A 23,080-nucleotide genomic window follows, 5' to 3' on the forward strand; every position below is an offset into this window, starting at 1 on the left:
ACACTTAATTTCCAGCAAGCACCACAGAACGTTTCTACATGATCAAATGATTCACAAACCATTGCACACAAAGGTTCCAGACCAATTTCAGAAGCAGGTTCTTCAAGTCTCTGCCTCTCAGCAGCTTGAAAATCAATCATCACCTGAAGCAAGACAATATGTGAGGTCCAAGTATCAGGAGAAAACCCCACTAGAGAAAAAATCACACATCAATGCCTCAAATTATTTACTATGATTTCTGGAGATAATGATTGAAAAATGATTTCTTTTATCAACTCCCTGCATTCATGTTTAAGTTTAACTATTTCATTGTCTGCATTTGGGCATCATCTGTTGTGGAAGATTATTGTTCAATCTGCATTTTAGTGGTGTTAACTGCTGTGGAAGGGAAGTGTCCTGTTGCAAGAGTTCTCGACTAGACTCCTATTTGAAGACCAATACTATATCTTACCATGGAGTCCTAGATCAATACACTTACTCTCAATCAGTAGCTGGAAACAGGATGGAGACTGCGTAATTATATTTATCATTTCTTTTGTAATCTTTCTAGTTTATCGTTATCATCAATGAGCAGGTAGAAATTATAAATGATGTATTCCAGCCCTAGAAGCATTATTCATGCATTATCAAGATTAGTAATCCTTGTGAGATGAGACTTCTCCTTAACTAATGGTGAGACCATTGACTGTGTGCGTGTTGTGAATTCTGTGAATTGCTTAATCTGCACAGGCACTGGATCAAAGGGGGTGTGGTCTCTCACCATCTCTTCTCTTGGTTGCCTTTGGCCTCCAAAGGGGGTGTGTTTTGTCCAAGCATGTAATGGCTGCAACCTACTTCTGGCTGTTACAACCATGAACAAGCAGAAAATTGAACACAAAAATTGTTCCATGCATGATTTGTATTTCTTAAATTATGTGAAAGATCTCTAAATTTGTTTTTGACTTTGGGAGTTATAATACAATTCTTGAAGTACTTAAAGTATATCAAGTATGTCAAATGAAAGTTTAGTTTAACTTACCTGAATGATTGCCAAAGCAATTCGGTATAGCATGACATCAGTGCTATTATCCCGAACAATTTGCACCTGCTCTCCTAGGATCCTGAATAAATCAACAGCAGCTGGTGTATACAGCTTTCCATCTTCTGTTTTCTTTGGTGGCTGTACCTTATCAGCTTCCAAGATATTCAAGTACCATTTCTAGAAAATAGAACGAGTATAAATGCAATAAATGAGAGAAGTGAAGGGCCTCGCCAAGAGAGAAATATAGAAAGAGGTGATTTAAACAAGGGTTAAATACTTTTTTTTTTGATAAATCAGTTAAAAACTTTATTAGTACCTGGGTTTACAGATTTTTTTTTTTTCCACCCAGTGTTCAAATCTTATCATAAATGATACCTAACTTACGGGAAAAGACCAACTTAATACCTCCGTGTCACACGTGTCATCACATAGAAATGACACGTGTCCTAAAAAATAAAAAATAAAATAAAAACAAAATTGAAAAATTCATGGGGTGGCCGGACACCCCATGAATTTTTCAATTTTTATTTTTTTTAGATTTAGTTTTTTTATTTTTTTTATAATTATTTTTATTATTTTTTTAAAAACACATGGCATTTCTATGTGACGACACATGGCATTCCGTTAGTTTGGGCTAATGGAACTAACGGAGATACTAAGTTGGTCTTTTTTCGTAAGTCAAGTATCATTTATGATAGGATTTGAACCCTAGGTGGGAAAAAATAAAAATCTGCAAAAGCAGGTACTAATAGAGTATTTAACCCTTTAAAAAATCATATTATTTACCAAATATGAGCACAACAAATTGACAAGGTAGGCATATATATACCCTTGTCGTAGCTTGCATTCTTTCTACATATGAATTCATGAGGGGATCCATGGCACCACTCTCAGAACAAACTTGAGCCAAAGACTCGTCAACCCCAAGCCCAATCAGATTATCTTGGTATTCAACCACCCAACCAGTGACCTAGTTGCGAGAAATAACAAAGAGAAATAGAAAGTTGGAAATAAGAAACTCTTATGGTAATATGAAGTATATTATATACCCAAAAAAGTCATAAATGAAATATGCTTCAGTAAGTAACAAGAAACATATGAAGAATGCACATCTCAGGACAGAAGTATTCCCTGATGCAGATTGGGCAGGATCCCCTTCAGACTAAAAATCTACTACCGAGTATTATACACTCTTGGGAGGTTAGCCTTGTTACTTGGAAGAGCAAGAAACATACAGAGGTTGCTCCATCTAGTGCAAAGGCAAAATATACAGCTATGGCTCATACGGCTAGGGAATGAATGAGTCACTTCTACAAAAAGTATCACATCTGGATATGTAATCATTCTTGAGTAAAGCACTCTAGTGAGGTAATCACTTGGGGATAGAGCAGTATGAATGACCTCTAGGGACCAATAATTACAGTTATCATCAATTCAACCAGCAGCATTATGAAAAAAATATGCTCATTCATCACTTGATACAGTGGGAGCTAACAAATTCCACTTTTCTTGGCATAACTAACAATATTTGTTTGGTGGATCATGAAGCTTAATATAGTAGTATGGAATGTGAGAGGCTTGAATGCCCTCAAAAAAAGGTTGCGCATTAGGGGTCTTTTGAAAGAATGGAAGGTAGATGTAGTGTGTTTGATTGAGACGAAGATGGAAACGATTTCCAGAGAGGTGATTCATAGTCTTTGGGGAGGTCAACACGTGGGGTGGAAGTTTAAAGGCTCTAATGGCTTGTCGGGAGGGATGTTAATGATGTGGGATAGGAGGGTTGTGGAGTGTAAGGAGGAGTGTGTGGGTCATTTCTCTTTGGCTTGTTCTTTTCAAAATGTAGAGGATAGATGGGTGTGGGCGTTTGGGGGTGTGTATGGGCCGAATGAGGAAGTGGAGAGAAGGGCACTTTGGGAAGAGTTGGCTGTATTGATGAGGGTGTGGGAGGTCCCTTGGTGTTTGGGCGGGGATTTCAACATTGTACGCTTTCCTAGCGAGCGCTCCAATGGTTCTTATTACTCTTCGGGCATGATGGATTTCTCGGACTTCATTTCAGAGAATAATCTGGTGGATATTCCGATGATGGGGGGTCAATTTACTTGGTCTAATAATCAAGAAAATGAGAGTTGGTCGAGGATTGACCGGTTCTTGCTCTCTTCGAATTGGGAAGATCATTACCCAGCAGTTTCTCAAAGAAGACTTCAACGCCTGCTCTCGGATCATTTCCCTTTATTACTGGATTGTGGGACTCCTTGTGGAGGTAAGAAGGGTTTTAAATTTGAAAATATGTGGCTTAAGGCAGAGGGTTTTGTTGATAAGGTTGCTTCTTGGTGGGGGTCATATTCGTTTGAGGGTCTGCCTAGTTTTGTGCTTGCTAGTAAATTAAAAGCTCTTAAAGTAGACTTGAAAAAGTGGAATGAGGAGGTCTTTGGGGATATTGGGAGAAAAAAGATTGAGTTATTGGGAGGTATCCAGGAGTTGGATGAGCTGGCAGAATCGAGAGGCTTAGATCAAGAGGAGAAAATCCGGAAGGCGGACAAGTTGAAAGATTTGGAGAATACTTTGTTGTGTGAAGAAATTCATTAGCGCCAAAAATCGAGAGCTTTGTGGCTCAAGGAGGGGGATAGGAATACTCGTTTTTTCCACAAGATGGCTAATTCTCACAGAAGGTACAACCGTGTGAAAGTGCTTCGTATTAATGGCATCTTATCCGGTGATTCAGTTGAGATTAAAGATCACATAGTGCAGTATTACCAAAGTCTTTACTCGGAACAAAGCTCTTGGCACCCTAGAATGGATAACCAACCTTTTTTGTCCATTGAGGAGGAGGACAAGAGGTGGTTAGAAAGAGATTTTGAGGATAAGGAGGTTTGGGAGGTGGTAAAAGGTATGGATGGTGATAAGGCTCCAGGTCCAGATGGCTTTTCCATGGCTTTTTTTCAAGCTTGCTGGGGTGTTATTAAACAAGATGTTATGGCGGTTTTTGCAGAGTTTCATCGTAGACGTCAATTGGTGAAGAGCTTGAATGCAACCTTTATTTCCTTGATTCCTAAGAAGGCGGATGCGGTGGAGATGAAGGACTTTCGGCCCATTAGCTTGGTGGGAGGGGTGTATAAAATTGTGTCTAAGGTTCTTGCCAATAGGATGAAATCTGTTTTGGGTAAGGTCATTTCCTATTCTCAAAATGCTGTTATTGGGGGTCGGCAAATCCTAGATTCCGTTCTTATTGCAAATGAATGTGTGGATAGTCGCATGAAATCAGGGGTGCCAGGTGTTCTTTGTAAATTGGATTTGGAGAAGGCCTATGACCATGTAAATTGGGATTTTGTCTTGTATTTGCTGCATAGATGTGGTTTTGGTGAGAGGTGGAGGGCTTGGATAGAATGGTGTATTAAGACGGTAAGATTCTCCATTCTTGTGAATGGTTCTCCGGAAGGATTTTTTAACAGTTCGAGGGGAATCAGGCAAGGGGATCCCCTCTCACCGTTATTGTTTGTGCTTGTTATGGAGGGGTTGAGTAAGATGGTGAATGCGACGGTTGACCAAGGCCTTTTGACTGGTTTCTCGGTGGGAAATAGGGCCTTGTCGGACTTGATGATCTCACACTCCTTATTTGCGGATGATACTTTGATTTTTTGTGAAGATTCTATCAAGCAAATCCGGTATGTTCGTCTTATTCTCTTATGTTTTGAAGCTGTTTCGGGTTTGAGAGTGAATCTTGGAAAGTCAAAGATTGTGGCCATTGGTGAGGTGAAAAACATTGGGGGCCTAGCTAACATTCTTGGGTGTAGTGTTGCCGAATTGCCTATGAAGTATTTGGGCCTCCCTCTTGGGGCGTCGTTCAAGGATACGGTTATGTGGAATGAAGTGATCGAGAAGATGGAGCGTCAGATGGCAGGTTGGAAGAGAATGTATCTTTCTAAAGGAGGTCGTTTAACCCTCATTAAAAGCACTTTGGCTAATCTTCCGACTTACTTTTTGTCTCTGTTTCCGATTCCTGTAAGTGTAGCTAAAAGGATTGAGAAAGTCCAAAGAGATTTCTTGTGGGGAGGAATGGGGGATGAGCCCAAGTTGCATCTTGTAAGTTGGAACCAAGTTTGTAGCCCTCTTCGATATGGGGGTCTTGGCATTCGGAAGATGCATCAGTTTAACCAAGCTCTTTTGGGGAAATGGCTTTGGAGATACGCAAATGAGAATGGGGCGCTTTGGTGTAAGTTGATCAAAGCTAAGTATGAAGACCAAGAAGGTGGGTGGTGCACCAAGGAGGCTTCGGGCTCTCATGGTGTGGGATTATGGAAGCATATTCGGAAAGGATGGAATTTCTTTGCCAAAGGTATTCGGTTTGAGGTGGGGGAGGGTTCGAAAGTCCGATTCTGACATGATATTTGGTGTGGGGACAACTCTTTGAAGCAAGCTTTCCCGTCCTTATACAGTATCGCCAGACACAAAGAAGCTTGGGTGAAGGATAATTTTATTGGGAGGAATGGGGTTGTTAAGTAGAATGTCATTTTCGTACGATCGGTCCAAGATTGGGAGATGAATTTGGTTTCTCCTTTTTTTGATCGGTTGTATTCTTGCAAGGTTTCCCTAGGCAGTGCAGATCGGATTTGCTGGTCTCCGTCCAAGAAGGTCAAGTTCGAGGTTAAGTCGTTTTATAAGGCCTTGTCCATTTCTAATCAAGAGGAGTTTCCTTGGAAGAGCATCTGGCGTACTAAGGCGCCTCAGCGGGTGGCTTTTTTCGGTTGGACTGCGGCCCTAGGCAAAATTTTGACTCATGATACGCTGCGTAAGAGGAACATAGTGGTAGTGGAGTGGTGTTGTATGTGCAAGAAGACCGGAGAATCAGCCGATCATCTTCTTCTCCACTGTGAGCTTGCAAGGGCTCTTTGGCACACGATTTTTCAGCGGTTTGGGTTGCATTGGGTCATGCCTTGCCGGGTGAGGGCCTTGTTTGCTAGCTGGTGGTCGGGAGGTCGTTCTCGAAGCGCAGTTGTTTGGAAGATGATCCCTTTGTGTCTTATGTGGTGTATTTGGAATGAAAGAAATGCTATATGTTTTGAAAATTCCACTAGAACCATAGAGGAATTGACTCATTTCTTTTTCTTTACTCTTTACTCTTGGACGGCCGCTTGGATAGCTCCTTTAGTGATTAGTTTCTCTGATTTTCTTTTTCATTTCTCTCCCTCCTAGGCGCTCTCTGTTTATACTTCCCGTGTATATGGGTTGCGCCCCTTTGCGCTCTTTTATATCATCATTACTTATCAAAAAAAAAATTGTATTTTCCCAAACTAGATGCCTTTAGAATTCAAAGTGTAAGTCTAGCTATAGTGATACATCTTGGTACCAGTCAACTTGCAAATGGTCAAGTTGTTCCATGCGCTATATAGTATGTATGGCCAGTTTACTTCTACAAAGCCTGTTTGCAAAAAAATAAGATGAGTTGCAAACAACTAATATGGATTGAAAAAATACCTTCAAAATCTCTATATTTGTTAGCTCATTCGCCCTGTCACTGAGCAGTCTAAGCATCTGAATAAACCTCTCAGAATACAGATTTACCATGAGGTGGAATATCTCATATCTGCAGCATGGAAGACTGAATCAGTACAAGTAAAACATTTACATGGAAGATAATCCTCAAAAAAATTAATTTCCCAAGTTTAACTGAAGTATGCAGATGTCACACAATCGATCACCCACATGAGCACACACATACATGCACTATAGAATGACTGCTACCCAGAGCAACAATTTGGCTTTACCTTTTGGCCCACACATGCAGCACCAGAGTATACCTTATAATTACCAGAAGCCTATGGAACCCAAATATAAATAAGCACCACTGGCAAAAAAAAAAAATAGTTTTTCTTTTCAAATTACGAAACTGCAACCTACTACCATTTTGAACTCAGTAGTGTTGGATTTGTATCCTAGGTGCATGGCCACTAAGATGCGTTTTCTTTTAAGGGAAAACAAACTGATAAGAGGGAACAAGCTGTAGGACCCCTCATTCTTATATTACTCCAGAAACTTTCAGACTGCAGCCTTTTTAAGTGTTCAAGGAAACAAACTGTAACGCTTTGCCGAAGGTGAATTTTTAGAAAATAACGCTGCTTGGATGTCCATTTGTACACTCTTCTGAATTTAATTCTTCTTAGATATGGAATTCAGATCAACAGCAATTTAGACGCTAAAAAAACAAAACCCCAAAAAGGTCTTTCTTAAGCCTTCCCTCTGTGTGAGAGTCACATTTGGAGAGCTGAGTCATCAACTATCAGGTTAGCCAACAAAGCAGCCAATAGTTTGGCATCTAAGTATTACTACCAAGAAACTTAGGAAAAGTTAGTGACATATGCCTAAGGATACAACAGATATAAAATCAAGGATTTTCAAGTAAAAAAACTAAAACATCCACAGTACATTTTAAAGGAGTAATGAAGGTGAAGAGATAATATAGCAAAAAGTTAATCTTAATGACAACCCTTAAATCAAGAGACAGATAAATACATTAACTGAAAGCTTACTGGAAATCAAGAGAAGGCAGAAAAATAAAATAAAATAAAGGTAGATTTGACATAGTCCAAACCTTGGAGGAAAACAAGGAGCAACATAGTCATAAATATCTCCAAGCTCTTCACCAATCTGAATGTTGAAAAAGAAACTACCAACATTATGAATGAAATCTAAATCAGGTAGCATTATAAATAACGATTTTGAATATTATGAGTATGAGAAAAGCAATGTCATGAAACTACATTCATAGCTCATTACATGTAAAAGAACTCATTTGAGAGAGAGAGAGAGAGAGAGAGAGAGAGAGGGGCACAAGTACAGAAAAACGAAGCAACTCTTAATAAGAAAATATATGTTGGATTAGAAACAATATAGTAACACCTCACATCTTCAAGAAAACAAAAACTACAAGACTTATTCTCCAGAAATGGTTCTGTCTTGATAAACACATGTTAAGACAACTTTCTCTCTAAATACCAGAAAAAGTACTAGCAAGCACTAACTCAAATGCACTTCGACTTTCTATAAGCATATGATCAATCTCAACTTTTTGTTTATTAAGGGAAAAAAAGGAGATAAATGAGTATTGCATCTGCACCTAGAGTTCAAGCACAAATGTTTAAAAGATTGAAAAGATCAATTGTACTTACTGTTCGAGCTTCCTCTAACGCTGCTTTCAGGTCTTTGAAAACAAGCTGATGCGCACATTATTGTTAGAATAAGACATAATTAACAAGAATATAATATATTTACCATTTTTTTTTTTTATGACGGGAAACCTCGACAAGGCAGGGCCCTTCAGACCCACCCCTGCAAAGTAAACCTCGGACCCGTGCACCGCACCCTAATATAATATATTTACCATTGTTTTACAAGAGAGTAAATAAAAAGAATACCTCAGTAAGAAGTTTGTTAAACCGTCCTTCAACAGTCTTCCTTATTTGCTCATAGCATTTATCCTTATAGCCTTTTCCTTGAACCTTCAATTTCTGCTGCATTTGACTCCTTGAAGAAGCTGATACATTAGTAGACTTCCTACAGGACACGAGAAAATAATAGAACTTTGATGCATAATGTGCACCTTAAGAACTAAGTTTTTGATATAGAATTAAAAAATGCTTCCATGATAGATATGTACATTATCAATATGATGACCAATAACTTGAAAAGGCAATCAAACTTCAAGGAGAAAGTTAAAACATAAAATTAGAAATCAATACAAAATAGTTACTTGGCAGTTCTACGAGGATTTGCAATTGATGCCATTGCACCACCTCCCTCAGCTTCAGCTGCTTCCTCAGCAAGTTGTTGATCAAGGATTTCTTGCATTTCAACAACCCTAGAAGGGAAAATACACAACAGAAGTGGAAGATGATTATAAACTACAAGACTAGCACAAAAGTGAATTGAACCAAAGGGGCCTCATAAAACAAAATTGAAGCTCACAAAATCTCAAGTCAGATTTGCGATTGTTATAGTTTGTATGAACAGTTTACACACAAAAGGCAGAGGCTATTATATTATTTAACTTATTCAACTTAACTTTAACCTAATACAAGCATCATATTACATAGGATTAGGGAAATACCATAAAGACTAAACTACCTCCAAAACCCCTAATGACTTAAACCCTAACTCTTCTAACACTCCCCCTCAAGCTAGAGCATATACATCATATGAATCCAGCTTGGAAGATACAAGCAAACAAAAAACAACTAAAAAAACATACTCTAACACTCGCCCTCAAACTGGAACAACTTGGAGCACACAATTCAAATAACAAAATAATTAAATAAAACTTCAACGCCGGTCGAAAACTCGTCGAAAACTTGAACAACGAAGATTTGATCGGATCTCGCCGCAAAACACCAAGACCGATCGGATACAACGATCACTAACAAGAGGTGATCGGGTCTCGCCAAAGAATCCAAGGCCGGCCGGATACATCAATCACTAACAACTTGGGATCGGTTCTCGCCACAAAACACTAAGGCCAGTCGGATACAACGATCACCAACAACCAACAACAAATTTTTCACATGATTAACCAACAAGTATCACCGGAAAACAGTTGCAGGAAAATAAATAAATAAATTTCGCCGGAACTTCAAAACTGGCCGGAGACAGGCAGACCACACCGACAGAACCTAAAACAGAAGAAAAACACGAAAAAAACATAACAGAAACAGTGACTGTAGGCTCGCCGGAACTTGCCAGAGAAGACAGAACACTCCAGCCACTTCAAAAACAGCAACTACAAAAGCAAACGGTGACCACAAATCAACATTTTAACAACAAACATCAAAAGGCCGGAATTTTTTTGCCAATGGTCACAGCAACTTCGCCGGCCACCACGGAACACTGCGGCTACCACACCCAGCAACAAGAACTCGCACACCAGTAGCAACGACATTGATGGGTTTTTTTTTTTCTTCACAAGAGGTGTTCCTCCGGTCACTGTAAAACAAACAAACAAAAAAAAAAAAAAAATCTTCTACCAAGGCACTGCCCATGTGGGCATTGCCACCAAAAAAACACTCAACAAAACAATATAGCAGAAAAACTACAACTACAAACAAAGGGCCAAGGATTTAAACCCTAAGGCTCTTATACCATATTATAGTTTGTATAAACGGTTTACACACAAAAGGAGGAGGCTATTATACTTTTTTTTTTTATAAGTAATATGAAGTTTTATTAAAAAAAGCACAGAGGGGCGCAACTCTAGTACACAGGAAGTATACAAGAGAATGCCAAAACTATAGAAAAACAAAAGAAAGGAAGCCCAACAAACACCCAAGCACCCCATGCCTAAAACCCAAAAAAAAAACAGCCCTAAAGATCCCAAAGAAAAACCCAAACGTAAAACCCAAAACATCCCAGGCCTTCACGGCATCGGAGGAAAGGAAAACACCACTTTGGGCCCAAGAAACCCCTGTCAGGGCCGGCCCTTCACCGGAGAGATCGCCGGAGAAGCAGCAAACGCCTCAGAAGGAAAGTGAAAACTTTGGACCCAGAGATCCCTGCCGGAGAAATCGCTAGAGAAGCATCAACCACCTCAGGAGGACCCAGAGGTCCGCTGCCGGAACCGGCCCTTCACCGGAAAAGGCATCCTATTAGCAGTCTCCACCGGCGCCATCTTCGTACAGTCATCCCCACAACCCTCAATAGGACCCGAAACCAAGTTGACACCCCTAACTAAACCAAAAGCTTGAAAAACACCCAGATCCAAACCAGGATCCGAAACCAAGCCCGACCCATGATTCAACCCGCTATACGACCCACGATCCCCATCAAGGACCTACCTGCGGACCAATCCTTGCCCCAAATAAGGATCCAATTCAACTTATTCAACTTATCTTTAACCTAATACAAGCATCCTATTATATCGGATTAGGGAAATACCATAAAGACTAAACTACCCCCAAAACCCTAATGACTCAAACCCTAACTCTTCTAACAGCAATAACAAGACATAATAATCTTTGATTTAACCAAAACTATGGCTTATCTAGCACGAAAGGGAAAGGGTATCCATAACCAACCCTAGCAACTGTTTAGATTTCAGACGCCTTTAGGGTGGTTTTATCTCGCGTATACTTTACATGTAAGAGGCCTTTGTCTTTTCTTTAAATAAATTATTATTCATTGAAAAAAAAAAAAAAAAAAAAACCAACCCTAGCAAATTTGACTAATGCTTAGTTAAGTGTGCTTATATCCATAGCATATAATAGAATTTATAGTTGAGAGAATGAGCTTCAAATTAACTTTTCATGTCCAATTAGTTTATTAATGATCTTTTTAATTAATAACCAAGTCCAAGCAAGAAGACAACAGAATTTTGCACATTTTGGAAACCTATAAAAACGTAAGTTCTAATTTTTTTACAGGGAAAGCTTACATGCACCCACACATACATACACAAACATACATATATGTGCATATGTATATAAGTATATATGTACATGCATGTGTATATGCATATATGCATATTTATACTAATCATTACTTCTATTTGATAGAAGCTTTAAATTGGTAACTCTATGTTTCTTTTTGTAGAATTAAATTACATATATCAATTTTTGTTTTGATAAGTAATAATGTTATATATCAAAAGCGCAGAGGGGCGCAACCCATATACACGGGAAGTATAAATAGAGAGCGCCTAAGAGGGAGAGAAATGAAAGAGGAAGTCAGAAAAACTAATTACTAAAGAAGCTAGCCAAGCGGCCATCCAAGAGCTAAACAAAATTACATGTATCAATACACACCCATCTTTTTAATGATGAGTTCATTTTGTATTTGCCCTTGTACTTTAGGCTTGTGAATAGTTGCAATAAAAAAAATTAAAAAAAGAAGAATAGTTGCAACATTTGATGGACATCCCGAGTATCAACATAAATACATTTTTGATAAGTAATAATGATATATATCAAAAACGTAGAGGGGCGCAACCCACATACACGGGAAGTATAAAAAGAGAGCGCCTAAGAGGGAGAGAAATGAAATAGGAAGTCAGAGAAACTAATCACTAAAGGAGCTAGCCAAGCGGTCGTCCAAGAGTAAAGAAGAAAAGATGAGTCAGTTCCTCTATAGTCCTAGTGGAGTTCTCAAAACATCTAGCATTTCTTTCATTCCATATACACCAGATAAGACATAGAGGGATCATCTTCCACACTACCGCGCTTTGAGAATGTCCTCCCGACCACCAGCAATCGAACAAGTCCCTCACCCTGCAAGGCATGACTCAATGCAACCCAAACCGACTAAAAATAGTATACCAAAGAGCGCTTGCGATCTCACAGTGGAGAAGAAGATGATCGACTGACTCTCCGGCCTTCTTGCACATACAACACTACTCCACTACCACTAGGTTCCTCTTACGCAGATTATCGTGAGTCAAAATTTTGCCTAGGGCCCGCGGTCCACCCGAAAAAAGCCACTCGCAGAGGCACCTTAGTACGCCAAATGCTCTTCCAAGGAAACACCTCATGGTCTAAATTGGAAAAGGCCTTGAAGAATGACTTAACCTCGAACTTGCCCTTCTTAGACGAGGACCAACGAATACGATCCACAATGCCTATGGAAATCTTGCAAGAGTACAACCGATCAAAGAAAGGAGAAACCAAATCCATCTCCCAATCCTGGACGGGCCGCACAAAAATGACATTCCACTCGACAACCCCATTACTCCAAGTAAAGTTATCCTTCACCCAAGCTTCTTTGTGTCTAGCGATACTGAACAAGGACGGGAAGGCATGCTTCAAAGAATTTTCCCCACACCAAATATCATGCCAGAAACGAACTTTCGAACCCACTCCCACCTCAAACCGAATACCTTTGGCAAAGAAGTTCCAACCTTGTCGAATATGCTTCCATAGTCCACACCATAAGAACCCGAAACCTCCTTCGTGCACCACCCACCTTCCTGGTCTTCATACTTAGCTTTGATAACCTTGCACCAAAGAGCCTCACTCTTATTCGCATATCTCCAAAGCCATTTCTCCAAGAGAGCTTGATTAAACTGATGCAACTTTCGAATGCCAAGACCACCGTAGCGCAGGGGACGACAGCCTTGGTTCCAATTTACAAGATGCAACTTAGGCTCATCTCCCATCCCTCCCAACAAGAAATCTCTTTGGACTTTCTCAAGCCTTTTAGCTACACTCATAGGAATCGAAAACAGAGACAAAAAGTAAGTCGGAAGATTAGTCAACGTACTCTTATTGAAAGTTAAACGACCTCCTTTAGAGAGATACATTCTCTTCCAACCTGCCATCTAACGCTCCATCTTTTCGATCACATCATTCCACATAACCGTATCCTTATACGACGCCCCAAGAGGGAGACCCAAATACTTCATAGGCAAATCGGCAACACTACACCCAAGGATATTAGCTAAAACCCCAATGTTCTCCACCTCACCAATAGCCACAATTTTTGACTTTCCAAGATTCTCTCAAACCCGAAACAGCTTCAAAACATAAGAGAATGAGATGCACATACTGGATTTGCTCGAGAGAAGCTTCACAAAAAATCAGAGTATCATCAGCAAATAAAGAGTGAGAAACCACCAACTCCGAGAAGACCCTATTTCCCACCGAGAAGCCAGTCAAAAGGCCTTGGTCAACCGTTGCATTCACCATCTTACTCAATGCCTCCATAACAAGCACAAAAAGTAACGGAGAGAGAGGATCCCCTGGCCAAATTCCTCTCGAACTGTTAAGGAAGCCTTCCGGAGAACCATTCACAAGTATGGAAAATCTTACCGACGTAATACACCACTTTATCCAAGCCCTCCACTTCTCGCCAAATCCGCACCTATTCAGCAAATACAAAACAAAGTCCCAATTTACATGGTCATAAGCCTTTACCAGGTCCAATTTACAAAGAACACCTGGCACCCCTGATTTCATGTGACTATTCATACATTCATTTGCAATGAGAACAGAATCAAGGATTTGACGACCCCCGATAAAAGCATTTTGAGAGTAGGATATGACTTTACCCAAAACAGTTCTCGTCCTATTGGCAAGAACCTTAGAAACAATTTTGTACACCCCTCCCACCAAGCTAATGGACCGAAAGTCCTTCATCTCCATCGCATCCGCCTTTTTCGGTATCAAGGAAATAAAAGTTGCATTCAAGCTCTTCACCAAATGATGTCTAAGATGGAACTCAGCAAAAACCGCCATAACATCATGTTTAACTACACCCCAACAAGCTTGAAAAAAAAGCCATGGAGAAGCCATCTGGACCCGGTGCCTTATCACCATCCATGCCTTTTACCACCTCCCATACCTCCTTTGCCTCAAAATCTCTTTCTAACCACCTATTATCCTCCTCATCAATGAACAAAAAAGGCTGGTTATCCATTCTAGGACGCCAAGTGCTTCGTTCCGAGTATAAGCTTTGATAATATTGCACAATGTGATCTTTTAACTCAGCTGGATCATTGGATAATACACCATTAATACGAAGCACTGCCACACGATTGTACCTGCGATGAGAATTAGCCATCTTGTGAAAGAACCGAGTATTTCGGTCCCCCTCCTTGAGCCACAAAACTCTTGATTTTTGGCGCAAATGAATTTCTTCACACAACAAGGTATTCTCCAAATCTTTCAACATATCCGCTAGGGGTGAGCACAGGTCGGTTCGGGGCGGATTTCTGCAGTTTTTCTACCCGAACCCACACCCTGCGGGTTGGAAAATTTCACCCGGGTGGCTGGCACAAGAAACAAAATCCGTGCGGGTCAGGGTAGATCGGGGCGGGTTGTGCGGGTTTCTTTCTTCTCCACCATTTTCATTTCTTTTGCAGATTTATCATCTATTTTCCTTCTAAACAAACAACCCAACAATCAGAAGGTGCTAAACCCCAAGATTAACCCAACATCTTCAGATTAAGATAATGAAAGAAGAGATCTCTTGGATCCCCATTCATGAAAGAGGTCTAGAGAGAGAAAAAAAACCTGGATCGGCAGAGGTTGAGCGGCGGCGCAGATGAGAGAAGAGTCGGACGAGAGAGAGGGAGAGAGGCGAGACAGCAGAGAGAGGCGAGACTGAGAGAAGAGAGAAGAGAGAAGGAAAAAAAAAAAGAGGTGAGGGGGAGGCGGTTGGAGAAAAGTAGGGTTTTTCCTTTTATTTGATTAATGCGGGCGGGGCGGGGCGGGTATCCGGGGAAAAAAATTGTTATAACCCGTAACCCGCCCCGCCCAGGTTTGGGAAAAAACCACCCGTACTCGCAAAAAATAACTTAAAATCTGGCTTTTGAAGGGCGGATCGGGGCGGGGCGGTTTTGCAGGTCGAGCGGGTTTTTGCTCACCCCTAATATCCGCCTTTCGAATCTTCTCCTCCTGATCTAAGCCTCTCGACTCTGCCAACTCATCCAACTCCTGAATACCTCCCAACAACTCCTGAATACCTCCCAACAACTCCTTTTTCCTCCCAATATCCCCAAACACCTCCTCATTCCACTTTTTCAAATCCAATTTAAGGGATTTCAATTTATTAGCTAACACAAAACTAGGTAAACCCTCAAACGAATAAGACTCCCACCAAGAACTAACCTTGTCAACAAAACCTTCGGCTTTAAGCCACATATTTTCAAATTTAAAACACTTATTACCTCCACAAGGAGCCCCACAGTCCAGTAATAAAGGGAAGTGATCGGAGAGCAGGCGTTGAAGTTTTCTTTGTGACACTGTTGGGTAGTGATCTTCCCAATCCGAGGAAAGCAAGAACCGGTCAATTCTAGACCAAATCTCATTTTCTTGATTATTAGACCAAGTAAATTGACCCCCCATCATCGGAATGTCCACCAAATTGTTCTCTAAAATGAAGTCCGAGAAATCCATCATGCTAGAAGAATAATAAGAAACACTCGAGCGTTCACTAGGAAACCGTACAATATTAAAATCCCCGCCAAAACACCAAGGGACCTCCCACACATTCATCAAACCAGCCAACTCTTCCCAAAGGGCCCTTCTCTCCACATCCTCATTCGGACCATACACCCCCCCAAACGCCCAAACCCAGTTATCCTCCACATTTTGAAAAGAGCACGCCAAGGTGAAATGCCCCACAGACTCCTCCTTACACTCCACCACCCTCCTATCCCACATCAATAACATCCCCCCCGACAAACCATTAGACCCTTTATACTTCCACCCCACATGTTGACCTCCCCAAAGACTATGAATCACCTCACGAGAGATAGCCTCCATCTTAGTCTCAATCAAACACACTATATTTGCTTTCCACTCTTTCAAGAGACCCCTAATACGCAACCTTTTTTTGAGGGCATTCAACCCTCTCACATTCCATGCTACAATGTTAAGCTTCATGATCCACCAATTCGACCCTCTCACATTCCTTAAGCCCCTTAAATCCTTTGGGAGCAGGAACATAGGCAAAAATGCCTCCCAAATCAGAATCATACTGCATTCTAGAAGCTTCAATAGAATTGAACAAAACCGCCAACTCCTCCTTTTTCCCCTCATCAGATACACCACTTTTAGGATAAAAATTGAGGCAACTTTCAACTACCCAGCTGGAAGAAATCGTCTCTGGCCCTAAATCCTCCAACCCAACTATCCATACCTGAACCAGGCCCAATGAGCTCCATCGCCGACATCCGTTCAACTCTTTCCTGTCCAACATGAAGCGACGAAACCAGACTCATTGCCTCCCCCCGACAGGCCTATTGCGAACAGCCCCCCACAGCCATCCCAGTATTCTGACGAGAGGAAATCTCTAACAATCAACATAAATACATAGCTATTTATCATTATAATGGCAATTTTCCTTTAGAAGACATACGTTAACCTCATTCCCTCTAGAGAAGTTTGCTCCGGAGTACCATAGATTCAATGCACTTCCTCCAAGTATCAACATATATACATAGCAACTAAGGGTTATTGCAGCATTTTTCCTCTATGAATCATATTTTAACCTCATTTCTCTCTGTCTTGAGTATCAAAGATTTTGGGCCACTTTTAGTTCTGCAATATGTTGTTCATTAATTATTCCAATCATTTCTTTCACAAGTACATTTACCAAATACAAATACACTTCCATGAGTTTTGGTAATGATGTTCATCAATTCCAATGTTTTACCCACTCCAGCTCCCCTAAATAGTCCTATGTCTAGAATAAATACATTAAATACAGTTCCGTTCCAACATTTTTTTCATTATTTTCTTACATCCATGCATGTATCATTTCATGTCCACTCTGCACGTGCTGTTTGATTGGATGAAACATAAGTAATACCAAACTTACCGCACGAAGCTAGTTTAAATAGAGAGAAGAGAAGAAAGAAAGAAAGAAAGTTCAAACAAAATCCAAAAATAACAAACTTAATAGTACAGCAAGAAGATGAAGACCAAGAAAATTCATTAGACATACCTTAAAGCACGAACCAAAGTTTGTGGGCTGAAAAAAAAAATAATGATAAAATGACCATCAGAAGAATCATAAAGCAACCATAAATAATCCAAGTAATAATGACTTCGAAGCATATGTACCAGAAAGAAAAGAAATAAATCCATAAACAGGGGATATACTTCAAACTCCAGTGAAAGGGGAAGAAAAAAAGTTTTACTAGAAGGCAGGCCTGTTTTGCTTGGACCACCGCACAGAGCAAAAAGTTGTCAGTGGATTGTATCTAAAGATGCTAAAACAATTAGACCTGTGATATTAAGATCCACCCCTTGTTTATGGAGACGTTATTTGGTCCAAAGACCACTGAAAAACTTAAAACTCCATATATCCCAATTTGAATGTCTTAGGTTGAAATGAAATTATGTTTAATAAATAAGAAAAAAAGTATAGTAATTTTACCAAATGCCCAAAGGTGACCTGACTCTTTAATGATTGTCTTGATTGATTTTAAATTAGGGAGGGATTGATGAAGTTATAAATGTGTTTACTTGAAATAGACACTCATTTTTTGCAGATAAAAAAAAGTAGACACTCATTTTTGGACGTCCCAAAAGAGGAAAGGAATGCAAGACACTTCATATGAGACAAGGAAGTAATTAGTAAACCTATTAGTTAAAAAGTCTCTAACCGATTATTCATCATTTAAAAGGTCATTTATATATTTAAATAATGTTTACAAGTGGCATGAGGAACTGCAATCTTATGAAATATACAAAATTCTAGTCCGTTTTCTTTTCCACCCTAACTTCTTGACAAGCAAGCAACTCATCTAAGCTAAGCACATTCTACCATTTGGAAATTCTAGCCTAAACTTCCCTGCTCAAACCAATAAAATAAACATGGAATCATAAAATGGTCAACAAGCAACAAGACAAAATATAGCCAAACCAGTCTCCACACTAAACACTAGCCCAAAACTGTCCTTTCTAAAGTTTCAACCACAGAAGCTTTAGTATTCTGCTACTTTGCTGCACAAAATTGCTGGATTAACAGATATGACAATGTTGGGCCAAGTTTTATTGCATTGACAGTGATGACTCCTTATGAGGTCACGAGATTATTTTAACAAATCTGTCAACACTGATTTCTCAGCACTGTTTTTACCATGTGGTATTTGCAATTAAACCTAATCAGAATGCAAGTAAAAACACCTGCAAGCATTTCCAAGAAGTGGACCAAAGCCATATCTCAGACCATTTCAAACCAACATCTATATCAAAAGTCAAGTAATAACACAATTTATTCAGGTTAAATAAGAAACAAAATATTATCAAAAGAAAACTTAATGCAGTTGGTTGCAAGAAATCAAATCAATATCATTTGCAAAAGAACAATCACAAGTTTCAAGTCTTTCCAGATAAAAGAATATACCTTTCTTTAGAAAGTTTATAGAAGTTGGAAATATGACCCCATAGTGTCTTCTCAAATGTCTCCCAAGTCTGATCTACATCTTCAAAATATTCTCTGGGCCACATTCCAAATTGAGAGAGAGAGAGAGAGAGAGAGGTGATTAAGCCTCAGACTGTAAGCATCATTAATAACAAATTATGGAAATAAAATTATTGAAAAGGTTTAGTATAAGTGAAATCATCATCATCCAAAACATTTGCTCGAGAACTGGAAAAACACCATCCGTGTGAATGGCTCTAGTATTAAAATGGCAAAACACCGGAAGATATACTGGAAAACTGGCAAGTACTGAAAGCTTACACATACCTTCATTTTTATTTTTATTTTCCATTGAGCTCCTTTAACTTTTTTGATATCTAATTGTTACCAGTACTGGGCTCACCATCAGAACTTCAAATGCAACGAGGAAGAAGCTAGAAATTATTTCTTGAGCCAGAAATTTTGTGAATTCCTCTTTTTTTTTTTTTTTTTTTCTGAAATTTAATGTCATTTGTTTAATCTGCTACATATATAAAGCAGTTTTTGCTCCAACTTATGTTGAATGATGATTTCTTAAGCCGGTTCTTTCTTCTTCTCCAATTTAAATAACTTTGGCTTCATATAATCTCCTATATTTCACTGATATTAAAAGTCTAGTAAACCCATGAAACTAAGTCACCTAAGTTTGAAACTCTTATTTTTCTGGAACTGGTGATTTATGAAAATTGTCCTGAATTTTTTTTTTATATATATATAAATAATTGAGATATCATTAAAAGTACAAAGTGCACCCAGTTACACAAGAAGTATACAAGAGAAACATGTAGTTAGAAAGAAGAAAGATAAAATAAAATAAAAATAACAAGAAAATCATGAAAACTAAGCACCAAAAGAGATACAAATTATGAGCTTGTATATAGGATTGGGTACTCAAAGCTTCATCACTCGCTGTAGAGCAGATATTTGTAGCCAAGCAGATGAGAGAGAAGGAAGCTTTGAGAGATTTTGAATATGACCCAATAAAAGTATAGACTTTAGAATGGTGATGATAGTTCAATTGTTAAAGAAAAATGTCCCCCATTAAGTAACCTTACAGGACCATGGCTAATATGAAAATTAGAAAGAAGTGGTGTGCATGTATGTGGGATGTGGAATGAACAAGAGGGGGTCTTCAAATCTAAGGCAGGCAGTGGCCCCCTTGGAGCCAGCTAGCACCCACTCATGAAAGTGACAAATAACTTTACAAGACAACACAAACCTTAGTCTGCCAACCTCTTCCTTGTGAGATCCTGCAGCTGCTAATGCAAACCTCCGCTTCCCATCAAGAGCTGTTAACCTCTATCACAAATTAAGGATGAAAAACCAAAGATCAGAGTATGAAAACATTGTAATTTTTGAATTTTTTTTTTGAGGTAATCATATATACTGTATATATAAAATGTGTATAGATACAACGATACACACACACAAAACTAAAAATATTGTCACCTCGTAAGTGTTTTTTTGATAAGTATTGTTACCTCGTAACTGTTAACAATTTCTTTATCATCGCTCAAAGAATCCCGTGCTTCAGCTGCTTCAACAGAAATGGACATCATGCCCTCAACATCCTACCACAAAATCATGTCTTCAGCTAGACAGCAACCACATAGAAAAGTTGGAAAAAAAAAAAAAAAACAAACGAGAAGGTCGTAAAGCTTCATTCCTTAGGGTTTAAAACTTTAAAACTTAGAAAAGTTGTAAAACAACAAACAAGAAGGTCATAAAGCTTCATGCCTCAGGGTTTAAAACTTTTAAATGCATGCTTCACAAAGCATCAACAACATAAATAGCCATGGGTTTCACATTCCTTTTTTTGCAAGATAAAGTCTTGTCAGGCGATTCTAACTCAACTAGGGTGATGATCAGTTGCATGTAGCATTCTAGTGTGGCTGCATTTTCATGTAACAGCCTTTGACAAGATAGAAACAAAAATTCAAAGCAGCATATCTCTTTTTACCGAGACTACAAATTGTAGGTACAATAACACACAAAAAAATCATGATAAAAGCTTATTCAACTTAGTTTGAACCCACCCACCTTCAAGGTTGTATTCAAGTTGTTCCTTGCATTGCTAAGGATCTTTATTTGATCATGGTTTTCAATTAATGTTTGGCACTCTTGACAAAGCCTGATGCGCAAGGCAATAATATTAAGAACAAACTCAAATACATTAATATTAAAATGGAAGTGAAGTTTAGACATAGCACCCAAAAACCAACAACCCCCTTATAATGTTATAACACTCACTCAATATATCTCATCAATAACATACTTTTCAATAGAAAGGAAGTTTTCACACAGCTGGTTTATCGAGTTATGGGATAAGGAAAGAGATTCCAGTCCAGCTTCTGCCTGTTCAACCTGCAGAGTCCAAAGAATTATTATGTAAGCACATTTAAATATAAGAGTTGTAGAGCTTTCTCAGCTCCATAAAGGAATCAGAAAGTTAGAATGTAAGGGGAAAAAACATGATTGAAATTAATCCCGGTGCAGCAGCTTTCCCCATGAAAAATGATGGGAATTGGTGCATATACCTGCTCTGCGACCATTGTACTAAGTTGTGCATCATTTGCCTGACAATAAAGAACAATAACTAAATTCAGAATTGACAATCAAAAGGCTTATTATATAGAAATTACCAAAACAAAAGTCAACATAATGCCACTAAAGTGACAAATATTTTACATCATTATCAAAACACCATATGGATCAACCGAAGCATCTATCACCAACAAAATTAATTGCCTCGGCACCAACCACCAACAGAAATGCACACACCAACTCATTTTCATAAACTCTAACCAGCATCTATTGTAGACAATCATGCCACATACATCAACTGCACCATTTATTATGATTCATCCATCACATCTTGATTTAAGGTTAGGCACACAATAAAGGTTCATGTGCAACTTTTTGCTCCTTTTAATGAAGTAAATGCACATAAAGGGGGTACAACCCTATTACACGAAATGTATACAAGAATAACACCAAAAACAAAACTTAGATTCTGAAGTTTAACAATTCTAAAAATTCAATCAGAGAAGCAGTAGAAAAGCATTCAAATGCATCCATCCAGTCAGAGAAAGATTGGAAGAATAGCAGCTTCAAGCCCAAGACAAAAGTTTATAATCCTTACAAATGTGAGCATTCCTCTCTCTCCATAAACAAGAGATGAGACATAAAGGATTGTCTTACAAATCATATTGTTTACTGTTGATATATATATATATATTTGATAAGTAATTTCAATATCAATAATAAAGCATAGTGAGGCACAACCCTAGAACATAGAGAGTACACAGTTGATAACTGAATACATATACCACACAACCGCAAAGAAAATCTCCTTGTAATTTCACAAGTCTATTGGCAATAGCTACTGATAAATCACCAATTTTCCTAAAAATTTAAGCTGATAGAAAGAGCTAAATTTAATCATTTAATCAATACTTTAACACCCCACCTTATGTGTGGCCTCAAACACCCTTTTAATATGTGATGCCCAACACGTAAAATAATTAATTGAAATCTACATGGTTCCTATGGGTTTTGTTGAGAATGAGGATGGGTTGATTGGCATCCTGGATTGTGAAATGTCTTCTTTGACTTTGAAGTATCTTGGCCTTCCGTCGAGGGCCTCTGATAAGGCAAAGCCTATTTGGGACGGTGTTATTGAAAAGATAGAACGTCGATTGGCTAGTTGAAAAATGATGTACTTGCCTACGGGTGGTACGATAACCCTTATAAATAGCACTCTTTCCAATTTGCCTACTTATTTCTTGTCCCCCTTCCCACCCCCTATGGTGTTGCAAACCACATAAAGAAGCTTCATCAAGATTTTCTATGGAGCACGCTATCCACAGAGTTCAAATTTCACTTGGTAAACTGGTCTATGGTGTGGGGACAAGACCCTTAAGGAAACCTTTCCAGATTTATATGGTATTGTTTGTACAAAGGATGGCTTTAGTCGAAACTCACTTGGAGTTTTCTTATAGCTCCAATCAGTGGAACGTAAGCTTTGTTAGAACAACTCATGATTGGGAGGTGAATGTTTTTGCATCGTTCTTCATTTTGTTGTACTCCGTTAGAGTGAAAGGGATGGTGAAGACAAACTTAGGTGGTCCCCCTCTAGAAAAGGTTGTTTGTTGTTGGCTCCTTCTACAATGT

The 23,080-nt window shown here is 39.0% G+C and overlaps 1 protein-coding gene across 2 annotated transcripts in view; it reads right to left on the reverse strand.

The window, feature by feature from the left end:
* Positions 1 to 23,080, reverse strand: part of LOC132180480 (exocyst complex component SEC6-like) — a 42,157-nt gene that overhangs the window by 15,869 nt on the left and 3,208 nt on the right. The window contains exons 3-17 of one of the 2 annotated variants that reach the window (XM_059593316.1): positions 21,445 to 21,483; positions 21,183 to 21,271; positions 20,948 to 21,038; positions 20,389 to 20,478; positions 20,127 to 20,206; positions 18,851 to 18,943; positions 17,444 to 17,470; positions 8,766 to 8,873; positions 8,431 to 8,569; positions 8,185 to 8,229; positions 7,608 to 7,663; positions 6,494 to 6,602; positions 1,851 to 1,991; positions 1,019 to 1,198; positions 60 to 143 (exon numbers count right to left, since the gene is read on the reverse strand). In XM_059593316.1, coding sequence (XP_059449299.1) covers positions 60 to 143; positions 1,019 to 1,198; positions 1,851 to 1,991; positions 6,494 to 6,602; positions 7,608 to 7,663; positions 8,185 to 8,229; positions 8,431 to 8,569; positions 8,766 to 8,873; positions 17,444 to 17,470; positions 18,851 to 18,943; positions 20,127 to 20,206; positions 20,389 to 20,478; positions 20,948 to 21,038; positions 21,183 to 21,271; positions 21,445 to 21,483 — 1,371 coding nt within the window. The remainder of the gene's footprint in view (positions 1 to 59; positions 144 to 1,018; positions 1,199 to 1,850; positions 1,992 to 6,493; positions 6,603 to 7,607; positions 7,664 to 8,184; positions 8,230 to 8,430; positions 8,570 to 8,765; positions 8,874 to 17,443; positions 17,471 to 18,850; positions 18,944 to 20,126; positions 20,207 to 20,388; positions 20,479 to 20,947; positions 21,039 to 21,182; positions 21,272 to 21,444; positions 21,484 to 23,080) is intronic. The other variant, XM_059593317.1, reaches the window with a different exon arrangement.

This window comes from Corylus avellana, chromosome ca5, assembly GCF_901000735.1.
Source record: "Corylus avellana chromosome ca5, CavTom2PMs-1.0".
NCBI classification, from domain to species: domain Eukaryota; kingdom Viridiplantae; phylum Streptophyta; class Magnoliopsida; order Fagales; family Betulaceae; genus Corylus; species Corylus avellana.